The following is a 25077-nucleotide window of genomic DNA, read 5'->3' on the forward strand; positions in this document are numbered from 1 at the left end:
TGCTCCATTAATGGTGATGGAGCTGTGTCCTCTGTCTTTCCTCCTGAAGTCCACTACAAGCTTGGTCTTACTGAGGTTGTGCTCCTGACACCAGCGTGTCAGAGTGTGCACCTCTTCTCTGTAGGCTGTTTCATCAATGTCAGTGATCAGACCTACCACCGTCGTATCTTCAGCAAACTTAATGATGGCATTGGAGCTGTGTGTAGCCACACAGTCATGTGTGTATAGGGAATACAGGAATGGGCTGAGAACACAGCCCTGCAGGGCTCCAGTGATGAGGGTCAGTGATGAGGAGATGTTGCTGCCCATTCTAACCACCTGACGTCTTCCTGACAGGAAGTCCAGGATCCAGCTGCACAGCGAGCTGTTTAAGCCCAGAGTTTCACATCAAGCTTGGAGGGCACTATGGTGTTGAATGTTGAGCTGTAGTCTACAAACAGTCTTCTCACATATGTGTTCCTTTTTTCCAGGTGGGAGAGAGCAATGTGTATTGTAGATTCAATGGCATCATCAGTGGAGCGGTTGTTGCGGTAGGAAAACTGCAATGGGTCCAGTGAGGTGGGCAGCACAGAGCAGATGTGATCTCTGATATAATGAATGCTTGTTGTGGCTGTTATCAGTTGTGTTGTGTAACAGCGGGCATACAAATTTCTCATACATCCAGATGCCGTCTCTACTTGCTCCAATGTTGCACTGCTTGCACTCTCTTCTAGTTAAATCGCAATGCTCATGATAGGCGTATAGATTCACCATTTGTTTATTTAAATAAAAAGTTTTATTGGGGCGGATTAGAACACAGAACTCCTTGTACTTGAGGTAAAAACTTGACCATGAAACCTATCAGAAATTCAGCCTAAAATGTACTAATCCATGTATTTATCCACTATTTGCAATATTATCCTCTATTTTTCAAGTTATCAAAGTAATTATGTGAATTGATGTGGCCATCAAAATCTCTGGAAAACAAACAAACAAGCAGCAAAGCACTGTGAGTACTCTAGAAGCCAACAGAAGTTGTTGAGTCGATTTAGCAGTTTGGGCTATTAGGCACATGTTCATCATATTAAGTGGCTGGGAACACTTCCATTGGTAGCATTTGTATCTGTATATTTGTTCCACCAGAAACCATAAGCAATGTGCCCAAAGCCGTAACTGCAGATATTGCTGCTGGATGACAGATGCTCACCTGTCACTGGGTTCAGAAGTAACAACTAATTTCAGCACTGTGGGGAAAAGATCCATGTTGCTAGAGGGCTCATCAATGACCTTCCCTACATGTACGCCACCTGGCCAGTGAAGAATCTCCGGTACCTGAATCCCACTATTGTTTGACTTACCAGCTGCTCAAGAAAAGACAGAGAGGTAGAGGGAATGAAATTACAGTTTATTGCTGTTCACCTCATATTTAAAACTGAAAATAATAATGCAGAAAGATAATGCTTTGTTCACAATGGTTGGTAAATGAGCTCAATGTCTCAACACTGTAATTTGGTCCTATGGACAACCCATTAGACAATTATGCAATACCTTTGTATATGCCACTACAACCCCTGTGCACCTCTCCATGGATGGGAATCTTTTCCAGGTGGGGCCACTGATCTGAGGTCAGGAACACCTTAGTGTTTTCCTTCAATTTGATCTGACCTAAGGAAAGCAATGAGACAGTAAAGTCAGACTTACAATTAGATCAACACTAAATTAATGCAGTAAACCTGCTGGAGCATTAAGCTTAGTTTGTCTCCTGGTTGAAATAAAATAATAATGATGTGATGTTCTGTTGAAGTGCTTGCAAGGCAGTTCTACAATGATTTTCCTCAAACATTCAAAAGGTATTTGTTCTAAAACCCTGATCCTAAGTATTAAACTTCTGCAGTTAATTTAACTGGAAGCTTTTTTTTTTTTTTTTTTGAGAATTTTATTCTTACCTATAGTTGTGCTTTTTGTATTTTATAATACAATAAATTGTTATCTTCTATTGACGTACAGTGATAGAATATTTAGCACTCTAATTTCAAATCTACACAAATCTAACCGAAAGTGATGAGGTCATCATAATATTTACAGTACATACTGAATTGAAATGGTCTTCTTTCTTGCATCTATTTGCATTCAAAATTGTGATTGGTCTGCCATTATGCTGCAAAAACAGCACAGAATCAATGTTATGGGTTGATTCGTATGCACAGCTGACAGAATACAAGACACGTGCTGAATGTTATGACAACAGCAAAGCAGCTATGATGCAGCATTGCATTTAAACAGAACCAAAGCCTAAAACATACACTTACTTTGAATTTTAACACTAATCTCTTGCTGCTTTGCAAGCATTGGTATTTTCTTTATGAAAAGCAAGTCTAGTTTATAAAGTTACTGCAGTTCAGTTGTATCTGTCGAAAACAAACATTTAGTTTATCAATTGCAAAATGCAATTCAAGATAATGTTGACCCATAGACTGCAAATAAATGTCTATTTATCTGGTTACCAGCTTTATATTAGTAATGTAGATATATTTTTAAAAACCTTTCACAATGGATGTGCTCAGTGGGTTGTGGTGAATTGTTTCTAAGCTCAATTACTTCACTGGAGGATAGATTTAACCATCTGCTGAAGAGCATTTAATTAAAGGAAAAATATCATAAAATGGGCTAGTTCAGTTTGCCATGTAAAGTGAAATTTGCTAAACTTCCTGAACAAGATAATATTGACTCAAATGCCCTCTAATAGCTTGTTACCATGACTCTCTTTTCATGACTTAGTTTAGATTTGGCAATATTTTAAGACTGTTTCTGTGCACATGGACATGGGTCAAAACCAAGAGTCAATCAGTACCTACACTCCAGTCCATCTCCATGACAGCATCACCATGAATACCATGCTTGCTCCTCCCTCTAAAGGGAGGAGAGGCAAAGAGTGTAGTGTGGACTTGGATGAATAAGAAGAAAAGAAAGAAAAGTCATTTTTAGTCCTAACGTTAACATTGTACAGACACAAAGCACATTATTTAATGGTTCTATTATCCCACCTGATCAGAAATCAGAGTCTGACAGGAAGTGCTTTCCTTTTTTATATGAGTTTTCACAAGGCTTTTTTAAAGGCACGAGCCGATCAACAAGTCTCACCCCAACTTCATGTTTCAATAGAAAATATGTCAACAGGCCAAATAAAAATGGGCTCAACTAGACTTTAAACAAAGATTAGTACTATAAGTATCTGTCATCTGTTCTGATGAAATAAACGTTCTCAAAGAAACTGCATTGATTCTTTGTTGTCCAGGGAGAATTGATGCTGGGACAGTAGCAATTTCTTTATGACTACTTCCCATGAAATTAAATCCCATAAATAAAATGTCATAAAATATATGGCAATGATGAGTTAACTATACAGTGGCCAGAAAAAGTATGTGAACACTTTGGAATTAGCTACATTTATGTATACATTGTCTTAAAATCTTGTTTGAAATGAATCTAAGTTGCAATAATGAACACAATCTGTTTTAACTAATTACACAAACATTATTGTTTCCCCTTCTGTCACACACTCGACTTTGTGTAGAATGGAGTGACACAAGGGGTCTTTCTTGAGAGCCTCGCATACCACTGAACTTGAGAAAAAGGCCAATGGCCACTCACCTCTGTTGGCGAAGCACTGCGGTTGGATCTACGGCGCATTAACAGCAGCTTTCTCCTTGTCTGCAAGCTGTGCAGTCCACGCCCCTGGGTGCTTCGTCAAGTTCATTCACTTTTCTGCGCGTTTGAAAGACAGCACAATACACAAGTGAGAAAACTCCTGTATAGTGACGAATAGTTCAAATTTTCCTCAGAAGAAGAGCAGGACTCCGATGAACGTTTGTTTTTTGAAGATGCAATGATACAATTTCGGACAAGTATGTCATTTAGTTTTCATTAGTTGACATGCTATTGTATATAAACATGTACATATTTTATTAGTGGGACTGTTTCCAGACTTGCCAACCAGGATTCAGCGTATTGACATTTGAAATATGTCAAAATAAGCAAGTTTTAGATACATTTAAATGCTGCTTCAGCTAAAGCAGGTATTTCAATTGTATGCTGTATGATATATGATACAAAAATAATATGAATGTTTAGATTATATTTTAACTAGTGTTTATGCTGCCTCATTATCATCAACAAAGCTTGTGCTTGCAAATATGTGTTCAGGTTAAATGACTAAAATGCACTTTAAATATGCTCATATTAGAAAATTAGCATATAATAATGATTTCCGAAAGATCATGTGACACTGAATACTGTAGTAATGATGCTGAAAAATCAGCTTTGATCACAAATTGCATTTTACAATATATTAAAATAGAAAACTGTCTACAATATCAGTGTTTTTACTGTATTTTCTTTACATAAGACTTTTCTTAATTTTAGACCTACACTACCATTTAAAAGATGTCTCCTCTGCTCACCAAGACTGCATTTATTTGATCCAAAAAATGCAGTCTTGGTGAGCAGAAGAGACATCTTTTAAATGGTAGTGTAGGTCTAAAATTAAGAAAAGTCTTATGTAAAGAAAATGTATAGTCAGATTACTTCTTTTAACTTAAAACTTGATTTTGATCATTAAGTCTCCTCACATTCATTCTCTTTCTGTCACATTCCTCATTGACAGGCACAGGGGAGGGGTCTTTTGTCTCCTCAGGTGTGAATTACAATCAATATTCATGATAGTTCACGCCTCCTCGCACATGACCTTTCTAACACTAAAAGTGTCTTACAAAAGTTAAATTACTATATTGTTTTGTATGAATGAATGATCAGGATGGTTTTCACATCATTTTGTATCAAAAACTCTAGGCTACAAGATCCAATTCTCAAACGGCTTGTGGACAAATGTTTAGTATGTGTTATATGGCTTTATTTCAATGACTTAAAACTTTTGTTTTTTTCAAAAACCATGCATAAATGGTATTGTCTCAAAAATACAAACATATGTTGCACACACATGTTGCTCACATATTATTGTAGCCCAGTTTGTGCTGAATACAGTGTAATCAGACTTTAGCCATTCATGTGTTTTTAAGCAACAAAAACACAAATGTCAAGGCATGTCAAAACTTCTCCAGGGTCCAAAACACCCTCAGAGCCCAGAGGGTTAATCACCCCTTCCTGCCATCAGACTTTCAACCCTTGGACAGACCTCTGTTTTCTGCGGACTGGAGTCCCCCTACAGCAGGTGTCCAGATATGTCGTGATCACCACAGACGCCTCTCAACGGGGCTGGGGCGCCTAGCGTCATAGCGTTAAGATTGCCCCAGCCGCTTTACGCTCTAGGCGAGAAACATAGAGAGAGAAAAGGAAGCGGTTGGCTGGCTTGCTCCAATGATGTTCATGTAGCGCCTGTTCCCCCCTTAGGGGTGCTGGGAACCTAAGGTCTGTATATGACACCTTTCTCTGGGGGTGTTGGGGAGGGTTACGTGCGGCCGATACAGTTGCTTCTAGCATGCAGCAGCCTGCTTGCACCTGTGTCAGCAGTTCATGTAACATGTTCTAGTGCATGGCACTTTGAAATGGGACCACTTGTGTCACTACATTCGACACAATGTTAAGTGAGTGACAGAAAGGGAATATCATGTTACTGTTGTAACCTCCGTTCCCTGATGGAGGGAACGAAATGTTGTGTCCCCTTTTTCACAGCATGAGACCCACCACTGTGATTGGCCATACCTTATACTTGGCTCCTCAGTGCAAAAAACTAAATGACAGATGCACGCCCACTTCCCTTTATACTCATATGTCAGGGGGTGGGACATGCAAATTCTGTCTGCCAATTTCTCATTGGCCTTTTTCAAGTTCTTTCTCAAGACACAACATCTCATTCCCTCCATCAGGGAACGGAGGTTACAGCAGTGACCATTACGGTTGTTCTGGTACAATCTGAATGCATCATTCAAGCATTCACATTGTAGGTTGGAAAAATTATTTGAACCCCTAGTTTAATGATGTCAGTAAAAGTTAATTAGAGTCAGGAGTTGGCAAACCTGGCATCCAATTAATGAAACGAGATTGGGCTAGAGCTACTTTGACTCATAAAAAGCACCCAAACATTTTGAGTTTGCTAAAAAAAAAAAGAGATCTCAGAAGATCTATGATCAAGAAATGTTGCTTTGCAGTTGGAAAGGGTTACAAAGTTATCTTGAAGAGCTTAGATATTCATATGTCCACATTTAGACAAACTGTCTATAAATGTCTAAAAAACCAAGTACAAAAATTACATTGGTTTACATGGCGAGTGGGATATTTAGATTAGAAGGGTCAAAAGGTCATAGGACCTTGAACATTGATATCCTCGATCGTCAGGGGCCCCCAAATCAGGTCCTAGAATTTGGAGACCCTGGGTGCTTGATAAGCATTAAAGCCTCTTATGAATGTACTGGTGCACATGGGCCTACAGGACAGGCAGTCTCATTGATTCCTATGGCAGGCAGGGAGATATATTGAAAATAATGAAAAATACTTTTTTGCATCCTAGGCCTTAGTCCCCTTAGTATGTTGTTGAAGGGCACTGGGCATGTCGCTGTGTGAGATGTGGGGTCTGTCAGACCTACAAACACGATGCCAGACCTACGTCCACGTGCAATGTATACCATTCATTTCTATACTCTGTTTATGGAAACCACTCTAAAACCTCCAAATGACTCCAATTTGAAATCTGTATCTTCTTGAAGTCTGAATGAGTTGGTTAAGTGCTAAATTGGCTGACTTTTGAGTTATTTTCTAGAATATTTTTCCACATTTTTTCAAGTACTTGCCCTTCACCATTCGAAATAAAACTTCAATATGTTATTCATGAGGGCTCAATGAATGAGCATTCGAAGCCCTTATATGTTTACACCACATGCAAGGGTATTTTCACTTTTTCATGCAGGAAGGTCCAGCTGCAATGCATGTAATGGCTGCCAAATGTATAGTTCCCCTTCTGTCGCTCTCTCCACGTTGTGTTGGAGAAGCGACACTAGGGGTCTCTCTTGAGCGCCGATATTCACCTCTGACCTATTGAAAAGGGCCAATGAGAGTTGGCAGTCAGTATTTGCATACCCCGTCCCCGCATACGGGTATTTAAGCGGGGCAAATACGGAAGTTTAGTCAGAAAATTTCTTCGGAGCCGATGGTCTGTCTGCAGTTTGCTGCGAGTTACACGCCATTAAAACGTTCTTGTTTCCTCTGACGATCTGCATGCTGTTGGATCTTGATGGCGCACAACAGCGGCTTTCTCTTCTCATTGCACGGCGTGCATTGTTGCCCCTGAGCGCTTCGACAGCGCAGACACACACACATATACTGTGTATTAAAAGAGTTATTTCCCTTAAAAGAGTGAATTTCTCTAAAAGAGCAAAACACAGCGGCGTTGAACGTCCTTTTCAGGACGCATGTTTTTCAAGATGCCCTTCCGCCCCTGTGTTGTTCCTGGATGCGGTAGAGTGCTCTCCGCTTCAGACGGCCACAGGCGCTATCTCGTGTGTTTGGGCCGCGATCACACCGAGGCGGCGTTTGCGGATGGCTCATGTTCTCACTGCGAGAACATGACCATGACCACGTTGCGGTCGCGGCTTGCTTTCAACAGAGAGCAAGCCACCCCAGCTGCACCCCGCATTGCTCCTTCTTCCCACGGGATTGAGGACGATGCGGTTGGCACTGGGGGCGATTTGGGGGCGGCAGCGGGTGCAGTTTCGCCGGGTAGCCCCCCGCGAACCTCCCGTATGTCGTTCCCCGACACGCTCGCTGGTCCCCGTCTACGCTCGCGGCGATAGCGGCTCGACTGTCTATCCTCCCGAGCCTGAAGCAGATGAGCTCGCCGCTGCATCGGAGAGTGTGATGTCTGATGCCGAGGACTCCCCTGGACTGCCGCCTTCGGGCCAGCAGGCCCAGGCTGAGGCTGACGCTCAGATGTCTGACATGATTTCCTGGGCCGCCGTGAGCGTGGGGTTGGATTGGAACCCTCCATCCTCCCCACAGCCTTCACGGTTGGATGACTGATTCCTGGGGGACAGCGCGCCGTTCGCGGCCTCGCATCCCCCCGGTCCCGTTTTTCCCGGAGGTGCATGACGAGCTGACGTCTACTTGGAGAGCCCCGCTCTCCGCCCGTCTAGGTGCCACCCGCTCCACTCTCACCACCCTCGACGGCGGAGAGCGCCACGGATACGGGGCGATTCCCCAGGTCGATAGGGCAGTTGCGTACCATCTATGCCCCGGTAGCCCTACCTCCTGGCGTGGCCGCCCTGTACTCCCATCCAAGCCCTGTAGGACAACATCCTCGCTCAATGTGAAGGCCTACAGTGCGGCTGGACGCGCTGCCTCCGCCCTGCATGCGATGGCCCTCCTGCAAGTCCACCAGGCCAAAGCACTCAGAAACATGCACGGGGGTGGACCTGATCCTGATGTTCTGCAGGAACTGCGCTCAGCGACCGACCTCACCCTGAGAGCGACGAAGGCCACAGCGCAGGCACTCGGACAGGCGATGGCCACCCTAGTGGTCCAGGAACGCCATCTCTGGCTCAATCTGGTCGATATGCGTGAGGCCGAGACGCACCTGTCTCCCAGATTGGCCTTTTCGGCGACACCGTCGAGGACTTCGCCCAACAGTTCTCCACGGTGAAGAAGCAGACGGAGGCCATCTCTCACATCATGCCCCGCCGCACACCTGCCGCTACAGGCCCTGCCCCGTCTGCTCGCCGAGGGCGTCCCCCTGCGGCGAAGAAACCAGCTCCTGCTCCGCCCCAACCCGGGCCCAGCTCTCAGCCCCAGCGTCGAGCACCCCACAGGTGGCGTACGCCCCCTGTCTAACGAACCCCCTCTAGGACCCGGAAGGCTCCCAAGCGTTCCTGAGACAGTCGACCCTGAGCCGAAGACGTTAGCTCTGGAGGTGGTAAGACCGCTCCGTCCCCCGGTGGTGGGCCGGGTGGAGAATCCTTTGTTTTCCTTTGTTTGCTCCAGACTCGAATCCCGAGACAAGCATGGCACCATGGCACGCATAGGGTAAGGATCACCCCCGCCTGCCTCAAAACACTCCGACCCTGGACAGACCTCTGCTTTTTACGGGCAGGAGTGCCCCTGCAGCAGGTGTCCCGATGCGTTCTGGTCACAACCGACGCCTCCCGGTCCGGGTGGGGTGCCGTGTGCAGCGGGCACACAGCAGCGGGCCGTTGGAAAGGGGCCCCGCTGCGTTGGCACATCAACTGGCTGACCGTCCTTCTCGCTCTCAGGAACTTCCTCCCGTTAGTTCGGGACAAACACGTCCTTGTGAGATCAGACAGCACCACGGTGGCCCCCTCTACCAGGCACCTTTACGCCCTAAAGTGGCGCTTGTTCGCAGATTGGTGTTCTTCCCGAACTGAAGACCCGCAGAGATGCGCGATTAGGTCAGTGCTCCTGTTCCTACAGGAGAGGCTGGACAGGAGGCTGTCCCCGTCCACCCTCAAGGTGTATGTTGCCACCCACCATGATCCTGTAGACGGCAAATCTTTGGGTAAGCACGACCTGATCCTCAGGTTCCTGAGAGGCGCCCGGAGGTTGAATCCCTCCCGGCCAAGCCTAGTTCCCTCCTGGGATCTCTCGGTAGTCTTGGCAGGACTCCAGAGACCCCCCTTCGAGCCGCTTGAATCAATTGGACTCAGGGCCCTCTCTCTTAAGACGGCCCTGCTGATCGCGCTTGCCTCTATCAAGAGGGTCGGGGACCTGCAAGCATTTTCTGACAGCGACACATGCCTGGAGTTCGGTCCGGCAGATACGTCTGTGATCCTAAGACCGCGACCGGGCTACGTGCCCAAGGTTCCTACCACACCATTCCGAGATCAGGTAGTGAACCTGCAAGCGCTGCCCCGGGAGGAGGCAGACCCAGCCCTTTCGTTGTTATGTCCAGTGCGCGCCCTGCGCATTTACCTGGACCGCACACAGAGCACCAGATGCTCTGAGCAGCTCTTTGTCTGCTTTGGGTGATGGCAGAAAGGGAATGCCGTCTCCAAACAGAGGCTCGCCCACTGGGTTGTTGACGCCATCACACTGGCTTATCACACCCAGGCCGTGCCCCTACCCTTGCGGGTCCGAGCTCACTCAACAAGGGGTGTTGCGTCCTCGTGGGCACTGGCCAAGGGCACCTCCCTAGCAGACATCTGTAGAGCCGCGGGTTGGGCAACACCCAACACCTTCGCGAGGTTTTACAACCTCCGCGTTGAGTCGGTTGCGTCTCGTGTTTTGTCAGGTCCGAGCCCGTAGAACTCGGTAACACGTAGACTGACCGGCCGGGTGGATCGCTTGCGCCCAGCGCCCTTTTCCTGACGTCAAGGTTAAGTAGTGCGCCTTTTTTCCCAGGGCGCCCCACTCCGAGTCGGGACCCTGGTCGATTCCTCCCCAGCCCTCCGGGTCCGCGGTTCAGCGGAGGAACTCGCCGACCCAAGCCACTGCGGGTACCCTGATGGCTACACTGTACTGGTATAGGTGCTCCACAGGTAAGGCCTCCTGCTTGGAGTCCCCCTGTGTGTATTTACACGGTTCTGTCCCCTTACGAGCGGACCCCCGTGTCTCCCTTAGTCAGTTACAGCTGCCCCGGTCGCAGTGCTGTAGCAACTCCCCCCTTTTCGAGGCTGGATCTACCACCGCACCATACTTTCCACACGAGCCCTAAGACGGCCGTGTGACGTGTCTACCACTTTTCCTCCCCAAGAAAAAGGGCAGGTGTGGTCTCCGCAGGGTCTGGGTAAGACCCCCTTCCCTATATGCGTGTAAGGGCCCCGGCCCTGATTGCTCTATGCGAGAAACATAGAGAGAAAAGAGGCCCAGCCAGGCTGCCCGTTCCCATGTTGGCAAACATCGCCTTGTTCCCCTCTCAGGGTAACTAGAAGGATCCCGATGTTCGTATGGGGCATTGGGGAAGGGTACGTGCAGCCGGGTACAGACGATGCATGGCACTGGATGAATCCCTGCCAGCCTCTGTATCGGCAGTTCACGTACACGGTTCAGCACATGGCAAGATTGGAATGGGTCCCCTAGTGTCGCTTCTCCGACACAACGTGGAGAGAGCGACAGAAGGGGAACGTTTGGTTACGTATGTAACCTCCGTTCCCCGAGGGAGGGAATGACACGTTGTGTCTTTCCTCCGCCATGTCACTGAACCGAGCCACTGTTGTGGCCGGACCATTTCCGGCTCCTCAGAAAAATCCTGATTAAACTTCCGTATTTGCCCCGCTTAAATACCCGTATGCGGGGGCGGGGTATGCAAATACTGACTGCCAACTCTCATTGGCCCTTTTCAATAGGTCAGAGGTGAATATCGGCACTCAAGAGAGACCCCTAGTGTCGCTTCTCCGACACAACGTGTCGTTCCCTCCCTCGGGGAACGGAGGTCACATACATAACCAAACGTTTTTTGGACACTCATTGTTTATGCAAATTCGACAATGTTTTTACTTAAAACTCATGTATATTTGTTCAACTCTATGCCCTGAGTGCTAAGCAGGTGGTTTATTCAATCATATTTATTACAAATATTCATTAAATACATTTAAATGAATGATCATAAACCTAGTATTTGGAGGCCATTATGTACACTGCAGCTGGGATCTTCCTGTATGACTTAGCAAAAAAAAGGAAGTCCCATCTGAAATGTGTGTAATGCCTGCTAAATGCATGGTCTGTGGACACTCATTTGTAAAGGTAAATCTATCGGTTCAGACAGGAGGTTCAATAAATTGTCCTTTGAAGGTTTCTGAGTTGTTCTGTCTTTTCTGAGCGCTGAAGTAAAGCAATTATTTTTCATTTACATTTTACAAATTGATTCTGTTAATAATGTTATCTGACTCCAATTTAATATTAATCTGACTCCTAATTCATTTCTGATTATTTTTTTAATATAAAGTTTTTAAGTTATTGATTACTCTAAATCCTCTTCTATTCATTTTCCTTTCGATCAGTAAACAACTTGTTAAGACGGGCGGTGAGAAGTGACCGAGAGTCTTTAAATGGCTTTCTCCTACCTGGTTGTCCTAGGTGGTTTCTCCTATATAAAAGCTCCAGTACAGTCTACACCCTGGTCTAATACATTGCGGTAACAAAGGTACACTATAGCGATCTACTTGCCACTTATTCATGTACAAACAACTTGTTAAGACGGGCGGTGAGAAGTGACTGATTTATCCTAACCGGTTGTCCTGGCTGGTTTATCCTATATTAAAGCTCAAGTAGTGTTTTCATTGAAGAAAACACATCACTAGGCAGAACAACACAGACATGCATTATGTTCTTGCGTTCAAAACACTTGAAGGAGCGCAAATGCAAATTAAGAGATCTCAAGATGTGTTTAAACATTGAGTATTAAACTATATTTAACTTGAAACAGTGACCTAAACATTTTATGTTTATGATGCGATGCACCCGAGATGCTACGCAAGCATATCTGACGCAGGTGTACATTGATGGGTCCTTAAACAAGCCCTCATAATAAATCTCGAACTGATTAACAAATTCACTTGTGAAATGGATTGCTGTGAACTGTATGGCAATGATATGCTTATGTTTAATAATATGGTAGTAAACAATACATTGTATTCTAAAGCCGCTTTTTGTATTGTCTTATCAATGATTAACTCTTCTGCTACAATGTAAATGTAATGCATTTTAATTATCTGAATATTTTTTATTATATATATACAAAGCAAATATTTGTATATGCGATTAATTAATCGGGACACCATGTAATTAATTTGAATTAAAAAAATTATTGATTGACAGCCCTACTAAATATATATCAGTGGTTCTAACCAATACTATGTGTAAAAATTTCAAATTGATTGATTTATAACATGTGATTTATGACCCCCCCTTGTCACCCCTGATTGACAGGCATGTGTGACATGTGGTGGAGAAAGTCCGGACATGTTAAGCAACATGTTTGGAAATGCTCTTCCTGTGATGTATTGGCCAGTCGTCGAATGTCAGTGATTGTTTTTGGTATGTTTATGTTAATGATGTCTTACCTCTCACCATTGTTCCTTCCTGGTATTCTTTTCACACCTACTGTACATCACTACCTACATCCTGAATTACGTTTGGAGAGATTTGAATGACTGTGGCGATGAGCCATTGTACATCACTGATTGGGACGGCATGACTCCTATTTTTTGCTGCAACTACAAGACAAAGGTCCGCGAACATGCATGGCCTATTCCTGAGTCTGAGTATCACATTTACTATGACATGACATTTTTGTTTCAGTGGAAAGATGTTCGTATGTTTGATGACTTTTTACCTGTATTGACAAGATGTTTAGATGTCGTGACATGTATGATCGCTACAGTTCTGTATAAACAATAGTGTTTCACCCTGATCATTGTGTTACCAACCCTGAAGACCACCTCTTAAGTCTGCCCCCATATTACAACCATTAAAAACGCCTGCGGATTGGTACATTCACCATGTCTCAAGAATCTGTGTCTGTCTACTGCTACAGCAACACTCCTGAGACAACACCGGCTATACCTGATGACAATGCAACACCGCTGGAGCCCCACCCACAAACTTGTGACAACAGCTGGTTGGAAAAACATGACCTTACTTACAACGCCATATGAAAATGCTGGAGCAATATCTTGAGCTGTGGCCTATGCTGGGATTGATAACACAGACAGTTGTATCTGCTCTGACAGCTTCAAACTCATAAAAGCAACTGCCAGGGTCCTTCTGGAACATATCATCAATAAAAAGCTGAAAGAACTCTGTTTGGGCTGCGGGGTGGACCAGCCAAGTCAGATTACATATTCCTGCTTGTTTGAACCTGACGTCTATTTCTTTGACATGTACTTTGAGGAATTGTCACGTAATCTGGTTAAACCAGGAATTAAACAAATCATATCACAAGCATTGAGCCGGTGTAGTTAGAGGATTCTGCCCCAGAGGATTCAGTGGACAAAATTTTGCATGAACTGCATGACAATTTTTACAGAGTGGAAAAGCTTTGTGAAGTCAGAGAGAAAGTTTTGGATGTCAGCAGCGAACAGATTGACTGTGACGCCATGCACAGCTGGAAAGGCTCTGCACAAGTTGCCCGAGTGTTGTACTGAAATGGGGAACACATGCTTTGCAACAGGACTGGTGAAGTGTCTACTTAAACGTTGTATTAGATGTGAGATGACCAACTTAATGTACAAGATCATTAATGACTGTGTTGTTGTATCTGTTGCTGTAAACGGATGTGGTGTTGAGCCCAAACATTTAACAAACCTCAAGAAGCAAATGTTTGTTGTAAGAGGCATGTCAAATGAGCGGACAGATATGATGCGTATGATAATTTGTGCAACTATCAGAAAAATACTAGACCTGGTGACTAAATGTGGTAGTTGTATTAGAATTGCTGACATAACGTGTATGTGTACGTCTGTGACTGATTTATGTGTAATCACATTGTCAAGAAAAGACCAGACTGATGTTTGTGAAATTATTGAAACACTAGTTGATTACATTCTTGAGAAAAACACTGTGATGTGTATACAATTTTTGTAGTACCTCGATGCTGTATGATGCCATTGTTCTCTTTTACTTAAATAAAAACCCAAAACACTTAAACCATCTGAGTTATTATTTGTGGAGACTGAAGTGACAATATGAGAAATATTTATTACACACCTTCTAACCCGGGTTCTTTAGGAGGTAAAAAAAAAGTTTAAAAGATGGTGTTTTAAAGAACCGGATGTTCGTTTAACCGATAAATAGTTTTTGGACTGGCTCGCCGGCGAGGATGCTTACACACTACACAGAATTGCCCCTCAAAAAAAAAAAGGAATCTGTTTTTTGTCTATGAAATTGATATACAGTTCTATCGGGAAGACACGCAGGCTTGAGTGAAGTTTAAGATGCCATTTATTTGATAAACGTAAAACAGAAAGTAATGTCTCTCTCTTTGGCGTAGGCCCCATCCGGCGGTCCGAGGGAGTTGTGTCCGGAACCGTCATATCCTGCCGGAGGTAGGAGGCAGGGTCGAGGAGCCTACCCCCATGCGGGACAGGGCTCAGCTGGTGGTGGTGGGGTGGCGGAGGTTGCCTGTGTTTTAGCGCACTGAAACAGCAATGTGATTGGGGAAGTTTGTTTGCTGGACCGTATGATGAAGTGCTGTACGAATGACAAGTACGAGTGTCATTTCTTTCTTCCCTCCGCTGAGCCGCATCAAGACTGGGATTGTAGATCGAGAACATTTGTTAAATACATTCAATTATGAAATATCTAGCAATAGTATTACTTACGAAGAGAGCGTCTGGAGCGTAGGAATCTATATTGAAGAAAGTATAATTCTGGCCATTCCCCTGTGAACCATGGTCCAACCCCTGAATCCTATGGAGGGAGCCATGTCTGAGAAATAGGGGAGTGTCGTCCGGAAATTCTCGCCAGCCATCATCGATTGGTGGGTAGGAGAGTCTGTCTATGGAATGAGCTAGTGTGAGGAGGCGGAAAAAAACAGCGGAGTGGCCTTGAGGAATGATAAGCATGGCAAAATTGAGGTGGCCTGGTGGGGCTGGAGATTGCATTAGGAGACCCAAACTGACCAGGGAATGACGTGAATATAGACCTGATCCTGTCATGTTTCATTAGGGGGGAAGCTTGCATGGTTAGAGAATGTGTGTGATGTCTAGAATTCTAGAGACGTGGCCATCTCTCTCGCTCTCCTCCCTTTTATTGCTCGAGCTGGAGCAAATACGGTGAGAAGAATAATGTCTCAGCTTCATGAGAGTTTAGTTGTTGGCTTTAAAAGGAAAATGAGAGTCTTCATGTACTCCCGGCATAGAGCCCTGAAGATGCAGTGGACAGTTTAGTTTTTGAAGGAGGTGTGCCCCAAAACATACAAGAATGTGTGCATGTTTGTGCAAATCATCTTGCACGAGACTGCTTTGTGAATGTGTGTTGATATGAATCGGGATCTTCAAGAATGTGATTCTCGAGCATTGATCAGTTCCGGCTGTTCATGTCCCACCTTTACAACCAGAAGATGCAGTATCGCACTTTATATTTCGTGAATATTTGCAAATCTCCTTCCGAATGTGCATGATAGCTGATTCGACAGCTGATGTGCCAAGTTACCATTGTCTCTGACATATTTCGGAGACCAGATACACGCACGCCTAAACATGTATGGCTGAATTCCGGCATTTACGCTGTCGATCATATTGGTTCTGATTAGTTGTTGCTGTAGTGGTCTGACCACGATGAGTGAATGATTTGTGAAGACATACCAACGAATTTCTGCTCTTTGATGATGCCAGAATGATAATAAAATGGAAGTATGCCATGAGATGGGAATTACTCGCTGTATGACCTGATCATAGCGAAATGCCTTAAGCTGGTGGTAGATAATCTGATGAATAGGGGAAACGGTGCGGAGCCTACCGCTAGGTGTCAGAGGCGCGCCGCAACAGTGGTGCTAGCGATGAGAACATGGAAGTACGTCTGGAGTAAGAAAATGCTGCGTTTTATGGACCACGTAAATGCACCCTTGGAGGCTCTCTGGGAACCTCATCGAATGTTGTACTGAACGAAGTAAATTCTTTCACAAGGCTTGGTGAAGGCTATATTAACCCGTTGATATGTATTTGTTTGCACTCGGGAGTGAAGTCATACGTTTAATATATTTGCATTCTGATATATGCTTGCATGGATATGCGATTAATGATAACAGATTATACGTCTTTTCGAAGGTCTAAGTGTTCGACGTTGATATCCGATCTCTGTTGCATGATAGCAGTCCTCCAGAAACAGCAATTTGTTTATTTGTGCCGGAAGTGCGGATGACAACATATCAAAAACGGGACTTCATACCTTATTATGAAATAGCGATCGCCAGATGAATCCAGTTCAGCCTGCTTGGGTCAATTGTCCGTGACAGAGTTCATTCTATAACGTCCAGTAGCACTTTGTATGTAATTATAAATCTTGATATGTTCTCCATGTTTACATGAGATCTCGCCTGGAAGAATTACACTTCATCGTTCTTCGACAGACTATGCAATCTGAGCAGCATTCCTGTTGTAAAACTGTATATTATCTTATATATGAAGTCTTCTAAACAGAATGAGCCCATCTCAAAGTCCAAAATGTTTTTTTTTTTTTTATTGTAGTTTTTTGCTTTAAAATAACAACATATATTAATTCTGAAACTTGAGAAGTGAAGCCCAACGTGTCTTCTTTCAAAAGATACTACAACTGTGTCCATACTCCAGGGGAGCCAGTAGATACAGCCATTTAATTTAGGTATGTAATTTGCATGGTTTGTGCTCGGGAAGGGGGGGCACACATCAACAGGTGAAACTGTGATTCATGCTCCTTCGGAATGCTCAAATCATGGACTCGGTCTTCCTAGTGAGTAGGGCATAGGGAAGATTAATTGGATTGGAAAGCGCTACGTGATTTGGGCGAAGGTGGCCGCAAAATGGGGGAATCTTACTGAATGAATAATGAGAGCCCGTATGATAAGCATTGACTGTACATGATGATATGCCTGAATAATTATCTTAATTCCCCGATGGGGAACACTCGGGCATGCAGACTGTGAATGACAAGTGAATGAACCTTGACCGGGTTTCCCTCATGAGATTACGAGATTGCCTGCCATACTATGAGAGTGAATGCGCTGTTGACATGAAATACTGGCTTTTGATATTCATGCGAATGTGTTATGATGAACAGGCAGCATTGCAACTTTGTGATGAACAGGTAGCATGGCAACGGAAGGTCTAGACCCATGACTAGATCTGAATGCATTTGATGGATATGAAAATGACTTAGCTTATTTCTGATGGAAGCCGGCTGCTGCCTGAGCCCGCTAATGAAGTGATGACGTACAGCTGCTAGTCTTCCCGCTAGAACTACGCTGCACTTCCATTTCCAGGCCGATTTAGTTGATATGTTTGCATATGCCAAGGAAAATTACAACAATCATTTTCAGTTGACATGCATAGATATGTTTAGTAAATATGCATGGATGTGTGTGTTCCCTCCATTACAGACAGACAAAGAAAAGGAGTTTTTAACAAACATTTTCAAAGCATGACAGACACCCACCACAGAATGAAAGGCCTGTGTCGTTGAGTGGTTTAATAGAACCTTAAAAGGTAGAATGTGGAGGTACTTAACAGCTTGAAACTCCAAACGCTACATCGACATACTTCAAGACATCACGGATGGATACAATGTCAGCTATCACAGAAGCATCGAAGGATCGAATTTGAATTTCTTGTATCATGGTACACATTTAATTAAGAAGATGCTGCGTTCATTCTCAACTATGGTGAAACAACGGCGACAGATAGTGAGAAACACATCACCAAATATCCTGATGAAGGCAAAGAGATAGAGATTTTCATCACCAGCGATCAAAAGATGTCAAATGTACCTTACAGGTTAAAGACTGGATATTATGATGACATATTTGTTTTGATCAGGAAGATCAATGCAAACCTGCCATCGTGGTTGAGTCTTGGTTATGACCATATTAAAAACAAAGTGTTTCTGAAAGCCCCTCCGAAGACGTCATTGACATTTTATGGAAAGTTGGCTAATATTTTAGGATTAAAACCAGAGGTTACTATTGAAAGTGGTATCCAAACTCATGAAAATCATAATATTGGGTACACGCCTGTGACGTATGCACCCCATTAAGCAAGGGTTGTACACCATGCATATATACACGGATATTATAGAATATCAATCAGATGGTAATCATCATCTTCTGCTACTAAGGTGTGTTCATATAGACTGTGAGAATAACAAGATTGTAAGTGTTAGATATGTCAGACCACATTACGAATCAGTTAATAAATCGTCCATCACTGAGATACCATACAAGTGAAAGACAATCAAAATCAAGACGTACGTTTCAGTTACGGGAAGGTGTGTGCTAAGCTGCACTTTAGACCTGTGGCATATTTCAACAATCACAAAGCCGACACCATGCGTTATGTGGCCTAATACCAGAATGGACTACTCGGCTATGCCGGGGGTGGGGTTATATATGACACTGGTTTGGGGGGGATATTTAGAGGACTCTTTAGAATGGTGTGACAGGGCAGAGGGCGGAGGGCAGGGCCGGGTCGTGATTATACACACCCGGTCCCTTATCAGGCTAATTAAGCCTCCGAGAGGGATAAAGGTCAACTGCAGATGGTGATGCGATGAGAGAGAGATTTTTTACGGTCAGCTGACCGTCATGTGTATAATCACGACCCGGTCCCGCCCTCCGCCCTGTCATAAATGGCTATACCATCGCTAAAATGAGGATTTAGCTTAGCCAAGCCACATCTTAAATCAGCTGCAAAAAAACATACTAAGCGACATTGTTAGCAACACATTATCATGGTCTTTCACAGAAGAAAACAAAACAAAACATACACCTCAGAAAGTGTCAGTCGTAAAACGCAAACGCAAGGAGACAACAAAACAAGCTACATCAAAAAAACCAAAGAGCATGTGGGGCTCTATTAAAACAATATTTTAGATCATGTCTTTAATACACAACATGTCAGAAGAGTGTTTCAAAACCAAACTGGATCTGTTCACAGTGCCATTGACTCAAACCGCTAATGAAAGAAATATAAAAGTACCACCATTATCAGCGATATCGGACTCATCACCTTTGGAGTTATTATCGCGAGGACTGTAGAGGATTATGTTGACCTAAACAACAAATTGGTGTTTTTACGTCTCAAATTCACTTATGCTGACGGCACAGATATTGCAGACGGAGCCCCCGTGGGTCTTATTAACTATGCAGGGGCAAGAACAAGAGCATCGTTATCGTTGCATAATAGAAAGTCTTACCACTTATGGTAAAGATGCCCTTGAAACTCTTTTCTCTGCAAGGCTCTTTTACAAAGACATGACTGGACATATGGATGTGGCAGACTACACTGGAGGTAATCGCAGTCTTACAAAGAGAGCGGTAATGGTAAATTACCAACGCCAGTAATGTGGTTGAGCTACTCGCCACCGTATATGCTGTAGCCTATAAACTAAACATCCTGTCAGCCTCGCTATTTGTGAAAAAAGTGTCTGTGACAGTAGCTGTGAGATTGGGCCATGCACAAGCACTGCTCTCAACAACTGCCAAGTACCCCATCGACAGAGTGTGCCTGAAAAACTTCTCAATTCCTGCAGGCTCAAGTGTCTGCAATCAAGAAAGCTTATTCTTAGGAACCCTACCAAAACCTGTGGTTCTAGCTAAGGTTGATAATAATGAGTTTACAGGATCCTATAATAAAAATCCATTTGCATTTAAAAACTATGAACTAGAATTTTTGGCCGTTATTCTGGATGAACAACTGCACCCAGAGAAGCCTCTGCAGCCTGAATATGAAAGTGGTTCTGCAGTGCGGGAATTGTACCAGTTAGCGTTGGCTTCTGGAAAGCATCTTTTGTGAAAAAACTCAAACTAAAACAATCTCATTGTAATGAAAAGTTTTCAAGTGTGTTCAATGTGCAGAGAGAAGAATTTCTAGCAAAAATGTACTTAAATATTGATCTGTTTCTCACCCACACCTATCATATAAATTCTGAAGTAATGGATTAAACCTCTGGAGTTGTATGTATTTATGCTGCTTGTATGTGCTTTTTGGAGCATCAACATTTTGGCACATCTTCACTTACATTGAATGAAGCTGTAAAGCAGAAATATTCTTCTAAAAATCTTAATTTGTGTTCTGAATGAAGAAAGTCATAGACAGATGGCATGAGGGTGAGTAATAGGGATGTGCACTAGTAGTTGAATACTCAAGTATTCGTTCTGCAATAATTATTAGAGTAGTAAAAATACCATTCGAATTTTGCAAAGTTTTGCTTTCTTAGCCATAAATGCAGTTAGGTGCATGTTAAATGCTGAACACACAAACTAAAACTAGCAGTTATAACAGAATGCACTGGGACTTTCTGATTGACTGTTTGCTGAACAAACGGTGCTGTCAGTATGTTCAGATGGGTGGCTGTGGCTCAGGTGGTAGAGTGAGTCGGCTGCCAATTGCAGGGTTGGTGGTTCAATTCCCAGCCCACACAACTCCTCATGCCGAAGTGTCCTTGGGCAAGACACTGAACCCCAAGTTGCTCCCAATGGCAGACTAGTGCCTTGCATGGCAGCTCTGCTGCCATTGGTGTATGAGTGTGAGTGTGAATGGGTGATTGGGACACAGTGTAAAGCGCTTTGGTAACCTCTAAGGTTAAATAAAAGCGCTATATAAGTGCAGACCATTTACCATGAACACCAAAAAAGCAGGTCATTGTGAGAATGTGGCTTATTGCGAGAAAGCTAGGTTCCTGTTCAAATGTACTGGATAAGCGGTGTACAGTTTACTCTTGTATATGTGCAGCTCGTCAGAAAGCAGTGTCCCCATAGCAACGTAATCCCTGCGACACTTCTGTAAACAACAAACTGTTAAATGTTAGCTGAGATAAGGGATATTCCATCATTTAAACTGGTGTGTATAAATGAGTATAGTTTACTGAGCACATGGATATGCTTGTTTTTCTAAACAAAAACATGAGATATAATATAAACATGATAACTATTATATGTCGAGTTCTTATATTCCTCCTGTACATTAACTGCTTCAGTCTACTTCATTAGCTCTTCATTAGTTTCTTTTTCTTTGCTTTGCTTGAGCTTAAATTACTTTTTCATGCTTTGCTTGTTTAAATGTTTTAAAAACAATAATAAAAAAATAAACACAGGACATGATATAAGCTTGTTTTGGATATAATTGTAGACTTAATTTTTTTTAATGGTGACACAACCTTTATGACAAAAAATTATTTTACAACGTCTCTTTCTCATTAATTACCGTCATTTAAATAATAGGATATTAAAAAAAAAAATGTATTAGCTTTAATATTCGAATTCCAAATTATTGATGAATGCCCATCCCTAGTGAGTAAATTATAAGAGAATGTTCATTGTTGTGTGAATTATTTCTTTAAGTAGCACGTGTGGGGGTGGGGTTGGGGGGGCAACGAATGGCTGCTGCTGGCATAGGCAATGTCGAAGACGATGACGTGAAGATAGAGAACCCAAGTGCAGATATTTACATACGTGAAAACCCTATCTCCATACGTGAACTTAACTAAACATAAACATGGCTTGAGATAAACATGGCTTGACTTAAACATCTACATTCACATTCAATAATTGACAATGGAAAATGGAAAACCTGAGGCTTAAATACATGACATGGGAGAACAAGTCAAACAAGTTAAACAATGAACAGACAGAACTATAAACAAGTCTAATAAACTTAAACCAGTGACAAACTACAACTGATAATGAGAAAAAAGACAATAAACCAATGAACACAAGACACACACACCTGGAGGGAAACAGGAATCACATGACTAGGGAATACATGACATGAACAGGAACCATATTTTTCAAAATAAAAGACACAAAATACATGAACACACACATTAAACATTACATATCCCCCCACTAGAGGTGGCTCCCAACGCCCTAAAACATGAACACATTCTTTGAACATGACAAATCCCAAAGTTCTGTAGGGAGCTGTGGGGAGGGGTATTGAGGCGTGGGCCGTGGTCTGGCATGGCATGGCAGGTCGTGGAGCATGGAATCAGGGTGGAGCCCGTGGGGGGTGGAGCCATGAGAGCCATGGAGCAGAGGCGAACCTGGACCATGTAGCAGAGGCAGTCCTGGACCGTGGAGTAGAGGTGGGCCTGGACAGTGGAGGAGAGGTGGGCCTGGACCGTGGAAAAGAGGCAGGCTTAGGACATGGCATGGAGCAGTCTAGGGCTTGGCTGTGACATGGCATGGAGCAGTCTGGGGCTTGGCTGTGACATGGCATGGAGCTGTCTGTGGCTTGGCTGTGTCATGGCATGGAGCAGTCTGGGATTGGCTGTGACATGACATGGAGCAGACTGAGGTGCCATGACGTGGCGACAAGTCGTGGAAGGCGGAGCAGTGGACTCAAAACTAAGTATCCTAGATGACTGGGAAAATACCTTAGTAGTCGTGAACATGACCAGAGTCTTGGTAACGACCTCTGTGGTCTTGGGCACAGACAGAGACTCAGAGACGACCTCTGTGGTCGTGAACATGTGCAGATACTCATAGACAACCTCTGTGGTCATAAACATGGACAGAGACTTGGAAACGACCTCGATGGTTGTATACATGGGCAAAGACTCGGAGACGACCTCTGTGGTCGTGAACATGGGCAGAGAATTGGAAACGACCTCTGTGGTTGTGAACATGAGCAGAGACTTGTAACGGACCTCCGTGGTCGTGAATATGGACAGAGAATTGAAAATGACCTCCGTGGTCGTGAACATGAGCAGAGACTTGGAAATGACCTCCGTAGTCGTGAACATGGACAAAGCTTGGAAACGACCTCCCTGGTCGTATACATGGGCAGAGACTTAGAAATGACCTCCAGATGAAAGCACCAACTGGCATCCTTCCCTCTAAACTGAAATAGTCCATATACGCCTACGAGAGCCCCTGCAACAACTTTGCCATCGGATTGCTCAAGTCTGGTGTTTCTATACAAATTTTGTGAGAAAGAATTACACAACAGAAAATAATCTATAAAACAAACTCCAGCCAATATGAGACATAAGCAAGATTCATCCACATAACTGTCCCGAAGGAGTGTTATTCCAACTCCAGCCACTAGGTGGAACCAGCACAAAAAGAAACAAAAATGTGCTCAGCTTTCTTGTTCAGTCAAGTGTATGTTCAGTGAGTCAGGCCCACTCAGCTGTTACATGAGTGCAACAAATTACCTAATCACTCCAATGTCCTGCAAAAAATAATCCACAAAATGGAAACAGTGCAATCAGGCCAATGAAGGACATTGCTTGCTATGGGCATGTAAATATTTTGCAGCCATTCTTAGTATCTATTCTCAATTTGGCCTGGAACAATAGTGCAAAAGTGACCTTCCATTGATGTAAGTGTTTCTTGCATTACTTGAATCGATCACGTTTCTCTCTTGGAAGAACTACAGCATTTTCTGGTTCTCAGACTTTGCGAATTTGACAAGAAAGCCTTCCTTTACTCCTCACCTCGTGTAACACAAGATCTTTATCGGGTGATCTCAGAAATGTGGCCAGAATTGATTGGGGCCTGTCTCCCTCCACAGATCTACAAGCCGGAACTCTGTGAGCTTACTCAATTTCCAGCTTATGGCCTGTTATGTAGAGCATACTTGGGAAGAGCCTGTCTAGGAATTTCACCATATCTAGGCATTCTTCATCCTCATGAATTCCAACAATTCGGATGTTGTTTCACCAGTTACGATTCTCAAGGTCTTCCAACTTTTCCCAGACGTGTTCCAAGTCTGCCTTGGTCACTAGCGGGTTAGCGGCTAATTCACTCTCCGATGACTCAGGATAATCAATCTGTTTCTCAACCACTCTTGTAACCATCTCTGTGAATTTTGTCTCCATGGCAGGCCAAGTTAGTCACAAGATTTAGGGGTTTTGTCAAGTATATATACAGTATTAGACTTGTCAATGGATTTAATATTTTCATCTAATTTAATTACAGTTGAAGTCATAAGTTCACATACACTTAGGTTGAAGTCATTAAAACTATTTTTTTAACCACTCCACAGATTTAATATTAGCAAACTAGTTTTGGCAAGTCATTTAGGACATCTAAGTAAGTTTACCAACAATTGTTTACAGACAGTTCAATTCACTTTTAATTGACTATATCACAATTCCAGGGGATCAGAGGTTTACATACACTAAGTTAACTGTGCCTTTAAGCAGCTTGGATATTTCCAGAATATGATGTAAAGCCAATTAGCTTCTGATTACAGGTGTACAAAATTGGATATGTACCTGTGGATGAATTTTAAGGTCTAACTTCAAACTCAGTGCCTCTTTGTTTGACATCAAGGAAAAATCAAGAGAAATCAGCAGAGACCTCAGAAAAATAAATTGTGGACCTTCACAAGCCTAGTTCATCCTTGGGAGCAATTCCCAAATGCCTGAAGGTCCCAAGTCCATCTATACAAACAATAATACATAAGTATTTTCTATGTGTATGTAATGCATTCTGTCTCCAAG

General features: G+C 43.5%; 1 protein-coding gene across 1 annotated transcript; it reads right to left on the bottom strand.

Moving 5' to 3' along the window:
- Positions 1-1182: 1182 nt before the first annotated feature.
- On the bottom strand, positions 1183-23130 carry sts (steroid sulfatase (microsomal), isozyme S). The gene is made up of 5 exons (XM_052126311.1): positions 23002-23130; positions 19605-19677; positions 2831-2944; positions 1528-1644; positions 1183-1340 (listed from the first exon to the last, which is right to left on the bottom strand). The coding sequence occupies exons 1-5, from the start codon at positions 23128-23130 to the stop codon at positions 1183-1185; spliced, it is 591 nt and encodes a 196-aa protein (XP_051982271.1).
- Positions 23131-25077: the final 1947 nt, after the last annotated feature.

This window comes from Xyrauchen texanus, chromosome 5, assembly GCF_025860055.1.
Source record: "Xyrauchen texanus isolate HMW12.3.18 chromosome 5, RBS_HiC_50CHRs, whole genome shotgun sequence".
Classification (NCBI taxonomy): Eukaryota; Metazoa; Chordata; class Actinopteri; order Cypriniformes; family Catostomidae; genus Xyrauchen; species Xyrauchen texanus.

What these genes read in the sequence shown, in the direction of transcription:
- sts (XM_052126311.1), bottom strand. Translation starts at nt 23,130, where the DNA reads ATGACCACAGAGGTTGTCTATGAGTATCTGCACATGTTCACGACCACA. An exon ending in TCATGTTCACGACTACTAAG is followed by an intron (nt 19,678 to 23,001) that starts GTATTTTCCCAG and finishes TTTGTTGTTTAG; the next exon opens with GTCAACATAATCCTCTACAG. An exon ending in TTGTAGTGGCATATACAAAG is followed by an intron (nt 1,341 to 1,527) that starts GTATTGCATAAT and finishes TTTCTTGAGCAG; the next exon opens with CTGGTAAGTCAAACAATAGT.